Source organism: Zophobas morio, unplaced genomic scaffold, assembly GCF_036711695.1.
Source record: "Zophobas morio isolate AGI-343-1 ecotype UQ-CSIRO unplaced genomic scaffold, CSIRO_AGI_Zmor_V1 ptg000038l, whole genome shotgun sequence".
NCBI lineage: Eukaryota > Metazoa > Arthropoda > Insecta > Coleoptera > Tenebrionidae > Zophobas > Zophobas morio.
In genome coordinates, this window is record NW_026972143.1 from 806,438 (window position 1) to 815,172 (window position 8,735).

At 34.6% G+C, this 8,735-nt stretch overlaps 2 protein-coding genes across 2 annotated transcripts; one reads left to right on the forward strand and one right to left on the reverse strand.

Annotated features, from left to right (window-relative positions):
- Nucleotides 1-4,494: 4,494 nt before the first annotated feature.
- Nucleotides 4,495-6,018, reverse strand: LOC135139934 (hornerin-like). The gene is made up of 3 exons (XM_064070300.1): nucleotides 5,868-6,018; nucleotides 5,069-5,812; nucleotides 4,495-5,019 (listed from the first exon to the last, which is right to left on the reverse strand). The coding sequence occupies exons 1-3, from the start codon at nucleotides 6,016-6,018 to the stop codon at nucleotides 4,553-4,555; spliced, it is 1,362 nt and encodes a 453-aa protein (XP_063926370.1). The 3' UTR covers nucleotides 4,495-4,552.
- A 506-nt stretch (nucleotides 6,019-6,524) lies between these two features.
- LOC135140014 (sodium channel protein Nach) lies at nucleotides 6,525-8,183 on the forward strand. The gene is made up of 6 exons (XM_064070388.1): nucleotides 6,525-6,622; nucleotides 6,674-7,373; nucleotides 7,422-7,581; nucleotides 7,631-7,796; nucleotides 7,851-7,948; nucleotides 7,999-8,183. The coding sequence occupies exons 1-6, from the start codon at nucleotides 6,525-6,527 to the stop codon at nucleotides 8,181-8,183; spliced, it is 1,407 nt and encodes a 468-aa protein (XP_063926458.1).
- Nucleotides 8,184-8,735: the final 552 nt, after the last annotated feature.

An 8,735-nucleotide genomic window follows, 5' to 3' on the forward strand; every position in this document is an offset into this window, starting at 1 on the left:
GAATTTTTAATTGTTAACTTTTCAATTTTTGGATGTTTCGATCTCGATTTTTTACTTCTTGATATCTCGATTTCTCAATTTTTCGACATTTTAGTTTGAGGATTTTTCAATTTGTCGATTTTTCGAATTTTCGATTTCTTGATTTTCCGATATTTCAGTTTTGCGATTTCAGTTTTTCGATTCTTCAAATTTTTCGATTTTTCAATATTTCAATTTTTCGATTTTTTGTTGTTTTGATTTCTCGATTCAATTTTTCGATTCTTCAATTTATGGGCATTTTAATTTTTCGTTTTTTTTTTATTTTAGATATTTCGATTTCTCGGTTTTTTAGCACTTCTGTTTTCAATTTTCGATTTTTCGACTTCCTGGTTTTAGATTTTTTAATTTCTCAAATTTTCGACATTTTAGTTTGAGGATTTTTCAATTTATTTTTTAATTTCGCGATTTTTTATTTTTCGATTCTTTAAATTTTTCGGTTTTTCAATGTTTCAATTTTTGGCGTTTCGAAATTTTTTATTTTTCCTTTGATTTTTCGACTTTTCGATTTCCCAATATTTCGAATTTTTGATTTCTAGATTTTTCGATTTCTCAGTTTTTCGACATTTTAGTCTGAGAATTTTTCAAATTGTCGATTCTTCAATTTCTCGATTTTCCGATATTTCAGTTTCACGATTTCAGTTTTTCAGTTCTTTAAATTTTTCGATTTTTCAGTATTTCAATTTTTCGATTTTTTGTTGTTTTGATTTCTCGTTTCAATTTTTCGACTCTTCAATTTATGGGCATTTTGATTTTTCGTTTTTTTTTTTATTTTAGATATTTCGATTTCTCGGTTTTTCGGTTTTTTAGCACTTCAGTTTTCAATTTTCGATTTTCCTACTTCCTGGTTTTAGATTTTTTAAATTCCTCAATTTTTCGACATTTTAGTTTGAGGATTTTTCAAATTGTCGATTCTTCATTTTCTGGATTTTTTGAATTTTTAATTTCGCAATTTTTTATTTTTCGATTTCTCGATTTTCCGATATTTCAGTTTTTCGATTCTTTAAATTTTTCGGTTTTTCAATATTTCAATTTTTGGCGTTTCGAAATTTTTTATTTTTCCTTTGATTTTTCGACTTTTCGATTTCCCAATATTTCGAATTTTTGATTTCTAGATTTTTCGATTTCTGAGTTTTTCGACATTTTAGTCTGAGGATTTTTCAAATTGTCGATTCTTCAATTTCTCGATTTTTCGAATTTTCAATTTCTGGATTTTATGTTTTTCGATTTCTCGATTTTCCGATAAGTCAGTTTCACGATTTCAGTTTTTCGATTCTTTAAATTTTTCTTTTTTTCAATATTTCAAATTTTGGCGCTTCGAAATTTTCTATTTTTCCTTTGATATTTCGATTTCCCAATATTTCGATTTTTTGATTTCTAGATTTTTCAGTTTTTCGATTTCTCCCATTTTTTGATGTTTTGATTTTTCAATTTTTTGATTCTTCAATTTTTCGACATTTTAATTTTTCTTTTTTTTAATTTCTATTTCTTGATCTTTCGATTTTTCGACTTATCGTTTTTAGATTTTTCAGTTTTCAATTTTTTGGCTTTTAAATCTTTCAATTTTCTGTTTTCCGATTTTCCAATTAATCGAAATTTCGATTTATCGAGTTTTTTAAGTTAAATGTTTCACTGGCTTCTCGATTTCTCAATTTTTCAATTTCGACTCTTCGATTCTAGGATTTTTCAATTTTGGGATTTTTAAATTTCCCAATTTTTTAGTTTTTCGATTCGTCATTTTTTCGATTTTTCAATTTTTCGATTTTTTTAATTGTAGATTTTTCGATTCTTCAAATTTTTCGATTTTTCAATATTTCAATTTTTGGCGCTCCGATATTTTCTATTTTTCCTTTAATTTTTCGATTTCCCAATATTTCGATTTTTTATTTCTCCACCTTTTGATTTCTGTATTTTTCAATTTCTCAAGTTTTCGATGTTTCACTTTTAGGATTTTTCGATATTTCGATGTTTTAATTTTTCGATTTTTTTATGTTTTGATTTCTCGATTTTTCAATTTTTCGAGATTTTAATTTTTCGTTTTTTTTAAATTTCTATTTTTGATCTTTCGATTTTTCGACTTTTAGAGTTTTAAAATTTTTGATTTTTTAAGTTTTCAATTTTTCGGCTTTTAAGTCTGTCAATTTTCTGTTTTCCGATTTTCCAATTTATCGAGATTTCGATGTTTCGATTTTTAAATTTTTCGATTTTTTGATGTTTTGATTTCTCGATTTTTCAATTTTTCGAGATTTTAATTTTTCGGTTTTTTTTTTAATTTCTATTTCTTGATCTTTCGATTTTTCAACTTATCGCTTTTAGTTTTAAAATTTTTGATTTTTTAAGTTTTCAATTTTTCGGCTTTTAAATCTGTCAATTTAAATTTTTTAAATTATGGCTTTCGATTTCTCAATCTTTTGATGTTTCAATTTTTCAATTTCGATTTCTCGGTTTTTCAATTTTTTGATTCTACGATTTTTCAATTTTTCGAGATTTCAGTTTTGGGATTTTTAAATTTCCCGATTTTTTAGTTTTCCGATTCGTCATTTTTTCGATTTTTTAATTTTTTGATTTTTTAATTGTAGATTTTTCGATTTCTGAATTTCTAGTTTTTTTATTTTTAGTTTTTCGGTTTTTTAAATTTTATATTAACGATTTTTCCAATTTTCGATTTTACGATTTTAAACTTTTTAGTATGTATGTACATATTTCGATTTTTCGACTTTTAATTTTTTTGATTTCTCGATTTTTCAAGTTTTCGACATTTCAGTTTTGAGATTTTTCAATTTTTTGAATTTTAGTTTTTCGATTTTTTTAATTGCAGATTTCTCGATTTTTTAAATTTTATATTGACGATTGACGATTTTTCCATTTTTCGATTTTACGTTTTTTTTTTATGTTTCGAATTCCCGATTTTAACCTTCTTAGTATGTATGAGTATGTATGTACACATTTCAATTTTTCGAATTTAAAAATTTTTCGACTTTCCATCGTTTTGATTTCTTGATTTTTCAGTTTTTCAACATTTCAATTTTGGGAATTTTTCAAAATTTCATTTTTTTCAGTCCTTCGATATCGATCGATCTTTCAACTTTTCGGATTTCGATTTTTCGGTTTTTCAATTTTCGATTTTTAAATTTTTTTCATTTCTCGATTTTCGTTTTTCGGTTGTTCGATTCGTCGATATTTTTTGTAATTTATGGAAGCACCGGGATTTGTTGAGCTGCACTTCAGGGACGAGGGAAGTTCTGTCGAAATAACATTCGACCAATTTTTTTATTCGAAAAAATAAAAAACCGAAAAACTCAAAAAATAAAAAATTGGATAATCGAAAAATTGCAAATCGAAGATCCGAAGAAACGAAAAATTGAAACTTTGAAAAACTAAAAATCCGCAAACTTAAGAATCAAATAAATTAATGAATCGAAAAATTGGAAAGAAAAAAAAACGAATCGAATCGAAAAGTTGAAAAACCCAAAAATTGTAAAATCGGAAAAATTATAAAATCGTCAAAATTCCAAAGATCAAAAAATAGAAAATTTAAATGTCTAGAAATTGAAAAAATTAAAAATCGAAAAATTGAAAAATCGAATAAATGAATAGTTTTACAACAATCCAATTATTTAAAAATGAAAAAATTCTAAAATCGTAAAATTGAAAAATCCAAAAGTTGGAAAATCGAAAAACTGAAAAATATAAAAATCAAAAACTCGAAGAGTTGCATATCGTAAAGTTGAAGAAACAAAAAAAAATTGAAGAATTGAAAAATTCAAGCGAAAAAAGCTGTGGAAGTGTTATTTACGCTATTGATTTTTACTTTATAGAGATTATCAGAAAACAAAATTCGCAAAAAGTTTTTATAATTTTTCAAAGAACCGGGGTTTGGAAGGAAGTTCTATGGAAATAACCTTCGACCAAATTTTTAATAGGTTATGTCAAGTGACATAACTTAGTAAAACTTTTGTGACTTAAGCGACTTAAACCAAACCACCTGCTAAAGTCAAAGTGGCTCTTGTATAACTTAACTCAGTTCACATATACCTAGTAAAACTGTACTAATGGACAGTAATAATCCTTGCGGTTCGCTTCCATAAAGCCTACAATTATAGCCAGTTTGACTTGAAAGAGTGGTGTGGCTTAAGCCGCTTAAGTCAAAAGTTTTACTAGGTATATGTCAACTGAGTTAAGCGTATGGACACTATTACCTGCTGTATGCAAACACAAGAGCAGCATAACAAACACGAACGCCACTGTTTTTCCGTCCATGGTCACAAAACAACTGACTGCGAACTGGAAGTTTCAGTCTTTTTGTGGTGTCACGAAAAATACCAAAGATCGTTTCCCCTCAACCAGAATTTTACAGTGTACAATTTTGCCTGATTAATGGAAGTTTAAGTCCTTTTGTATTGTCATGTAATATACTAAAGGTGCTGAATGTTGTAAAAAAAAATCATGTATTATTGCTATTCCATTTTTTATTTCCCCTCAACCAGAATTTTACAGTGTACAATTTATTGCCCGATCAATGCTTCTTTTCGTGTTCGTGGTGCTTTTCACCTCCATGCACATGGTGCTTTTCATGGAGGTGGTGCTGTTTTTCCTGTCCGCCATGATGCCTGGCATGTTCGTGGTGCTTTTCGTGTTCGCCATGGAAGTGTTTCACGCCTTCATGGTAGGATTTAGCATCAAGATGGTGGGCTTTATCGTGTCCGTGGTGGGTCTTGTCGTGGCCGTGGTGGGCCTTGTCGTGTCCGTGGTGGGCCTTGTCGTGGCCGTGGTGGTCCTTCTCGTGTCCATGGTGGGCCTTGTCGTGTCCGTGGGTCTTCTCGTGAAGGTGTTTTGTATGTTCGTGGTGTTTGTCAGCCTGATGCAAATGTTTGGAGTGTCCGTGCTGTTTGGCATTTGGATGGTGGTTGGATTTTGCGTTAGAGTGGTGCCTGTCGTGGTGAGCGAACTCTTTGCCTTGGTGGTACAGATGTTTGGCGAAGCCTGTAAGGGAAAGGTTGGAAGAAAGCACACATTTTGTGGTGGCTGTTACCTTTGAGATGCTTCTCGTTGGTTTTTTTTTCGGTTTTAGAGCATATGCAGTGACAGGTCTTGTCACCTGCGGTGATGATCTCATGCGATCCATCTGATCCTGAAGTTCCTTCTGTGGTGGTTTCGCTTGATTCGCCGTTGGATGATCCCGAATTAGAGTTGTTTGAGGAATCGGTTGATGCACCGGTGGAGGTTTCAGAATCGCAAGAAGTAGAAGAACCGTCGGGTATAGGGGTAGGAGTTTCTTTTCCTGGAGAAGTAGAACTTCCTTGTCCCGGAGAATCAGAACTTCCTTCTCCCGGAGAAGCAGAACTTCCTTGTCCCGGAGAATCAGAACTTCCTTCTCCCGGAGAATCAGAACTTCCTTGTCCCGGAGAAGCAGAACTTCCTTGTCCCGGAGAATCAGAACTTCCTTCTCCCGGAGAATCAGAACTTCCTTCTCCTGGAGAAGCAGAACTTCCTTGTCCCGGAGAATCAGAACTTCCTTGTCCCGGAGAATCAGAACTTCCTTGTCCCGGAGAATCAGAACTTCCTTGTCCCGGAGAATCAGAACTTCCTTCTCCCGGGGAAGCAGAACTTCCTTCTCCCGGGGAAGCAGAACTTCCTTGTCCCGGAGAATCAGAACTTCCTTCTCCCGGAGAAGCAGAACTTCCTTGTCCCGGAGAATCAGAACTTCCTTCTCCCGGTGAAGGAGAAGTTCCTTTTGGATTTGTTCCACTAACCGATTCCGTGGTACCGTCCGAATCTGCCAAAAACTCGTATTAGCAATGTACTAGAATCGTGTTCAGTACCAAACTTACCTGGACTTGAAGTTATGCAATTAAGGCCACATCGATCGCCGACGTTACTACGAGAGGCTATTTTCACTGGATTTTGTCTTGCTTTTAAAAACTCGTGAGCGTTTATGGACACGGCGACGAGGACCACCAACAAAACTACTTTCAAAGCCATTTTTGCTTTAAATGTAGAGGTTTAAGTCGGCCGGTTTTTATACGCTTGAAATATGCGGGTATTCGAAAAGAATTTTGGGATTTTCTTTATCTAGGTATGTGGTGCATAGAAGCGATGTGAGTCAGACTATTTCAAAAAATCTTTGATAAGAGAGTCATTTTAATTTGTAATGAGGTAAGTACCATGTGTGAAGGAAAAATGTGGAGTTTTTCCACCGCTTTAACGATCGAGTTTGTGGATAAGCGAAATTATTCAAACAAGGACGTTGTGACGACATTGAATTTTTGAATCGAGGTTTCTTTGATGTTGAACTCTTTGGAATTTTGAAACTATTATCTTGAAATACTTATCTGATGATGATTAACATCAACTCGACTTTTTTTTCAATCACGATGTTTGCCATCACTAATTATCGTCACACAATAGCCACAAAGACCGGTTCTAAATAATAGATCCACTCGATATTGATTTAACAATCACTGCACAAATCCTTCAGTCTTCACACAATGGACGACCAAATCTCACCCTTGCGCCACTACGTCCTCAACACCTCCTTCCACGGTTTCCGCTTCATCGCGGAAGCCGGAAGACACTGGACCGAACGGTAACTCAAAAAATAAAACCAACCCGTTTCACAATTTATTCTTTGTATAAGCATCTTCTGGACAGTGTGTTGTGTCTTAAGCTGGACCGCCACAGGTCTCCTCATCAAGTCATCATGGGAAGACTTCCAGAACAACGCCATTAGTTTCGTCGTGGACACCAGCTACCTGGACTGGGACACCAATTTTCCCTCGATTTCGGTGTGCGAAAGCGACAACCAGAAACGCATAGCGGAAATAACGGATCAGACCTATGGAGACCCCCACGATTACAATTTGGACGAAATCGTCAAGGAGTTGGTGTATTTCAGGGGTTTGTCGTTTTACACGCTTCAGATTTGCGGACCGGAGGCCCAAATGCCCAGCGAACACTGTTTTAAGAGGAGGTTTAGCGATTTTTCGAAGGATGTGAGGAGTAATTGTAGCCAGGTTTTCCGGAAGTGTCGATGGAACGACCAAGAGTTTGATTGTTGTGCGTACTTTGGAGAGATTGACTCGGAAATGGGGGTTTGTTTTGCTATTAATTCGATTCAGGTGAGGGATAAAAAGACGAAGTGGTTGTCGATGGTTTCGAATATCAAAAAAGGGCCAGGGAGTTTGTACTTGGAGATTAATGGGTTTGCCAATGTTTATATTTTGGGGGAGCAGGAAGTCCCTTCGTTGACGACTCTGACGACGGATGTGATGCAGATTACGCCTCATATACACTATCACAGGTTTTTGGCCATTAAAGAAATTGATAACCAACCAGAAGTCAGTTATTATAAAACATAAAAGCAACTTTTTAATCGAACGTTATAGGTAAAAGACGTAAGTATTCGTCAACGTAAATGTCGTTTCAATGATGAATCCGATTTGGACGCTTACCGTTACTACAGTTACAGCGCTTGTTGTGTCCAATGTCGCAAAGATGCCCAAATGCGAATTTGTGGCTGTGCCCACCATCTAATGCCCAATATTCGTACGACTTTGTAACTTCTAAAGTACTTTTGTAACACTTATTGTTACAGCTGCAAGTACCCATTGTAATATCACTGGTCTGTATTGTCTTAGTAAACATTACAACGAACTGTCTGTTCTCAAACCGTATTGGGCCAACAGGACGGGACTTGTTTGCGATTGCTTACCCAGTTGTACTGAAATCGAACTGGCGGTAATCAAAGACGACAAATTTGGGTACTTTGGTTGTAAAGTGTAGCTACATTGGTTAACATCGTTTTTGTTTTGAAGAATTCCGGATGATTTTGCCATTCTGGAACTGTCTTTGGAGCGACTACCGACAGAACGTTACAAGAGAAACGTTGTTAGAGGGAAACTGGATTTAGTTGGTGCGGTTATACTTTTATAGTTACTGGTTTTTGAATGGTTACTATTGTAGTGTCAATGGGAGGCAGTACCGCGTTGTTTTTGGGCGCTAGTATCCTGAGTTTTGTCGAAGTGGTGTACTATTTTCTAGTACGACCAATAAGCAACTCGATTTTGGCTAAAGAAAAAGCCCGTGAAAGTAGGAAGTACAAACGTAAAGATAAAGCAGGAATGCTGATACTACCGACGATTTCTTAAAAAAATTAACTGTGTTTATTGAACAGCTGTCTGCACAGTGTGATGTAGAGTAGTAGAGATGTAATGACAAGAACGTCACCTTCACTTCAGCCAATTAAAATCAAGATTTCGTAGCGCGGCAAAAACGTCTGATTTAAATTTCGAATTTGATAACACATAGTTAGAATAAAAACTGTAATAGACTGAGTGAATATTTTGCTTGTTTATTACTTCCCGAGCGTAAGCAAAGGAAGTATTGTAATCGAGTCCGTCGGCCGACTCTCTACTTTTACGTTTTCTCGATCTTTCATGACCCCTAGAACACGAAGAAATAGGTCTCCCATTTCCGTCTGTCTGTCCGTCTGTCCGTCTGTCCGTCCGTCTGTCCGTCTGCCGTCCCGGATTTTTATTAGACAGATAATCTCCGAAAGTACTCGACCGATTGTTGTGAAATTTTGTACTTATATTAAGAATATCATGTAGATGGTAAAACGCTAACCAAAATTTGTCTAATCATCCCCACCACTAATGCGATGACGTCACTTCAAAATTGTACATAGTAAATGGGTTTTC

Coding starts and splice junctions, on each gene's coding strand:
- LOC135139934 (XM_064070300.1), bottom strand. CDS start 6,018: ATGGCTTTGAAAGTAGTTTTGTTGGTGGTCCTCGTCGCCGTGTCCATA. Junction 5,813..5,867: donor TTGCATAACTTCAAGTCCAG/GTAAGTTTGGTA, acceptor AGTTTTTGGCAG/ATTCGGACGGTACCACGGAA. Junction 5,020..5,068: donor CAACGAGAAGCATCTCAAAG/GTAACAGCCACC, acceptor TTTCCCTTACAG/GCTTCGCCAAACATCTGTAC.
- LOC135140014 (XM_064070388.1), top strand. CDS start 6,525: ATGGACGACCAAATCTCACCCTTGCGCCACTACGTCCTCAACACCTCC. Junction 6,623..6,673: donor GGAAGACACTGGACCGAACG/GTAACTCAAAAA, acceptor TCTTTGTATAAG/CATCTTCTGGACAGTGTGTT. Junction 7,374..7,421: donor AAATTGATAACCAACCAGAA/GTCAGTTATTAT, acceptor CGAACGTTATAG/GTAAAAGACGTAAGTATTCG.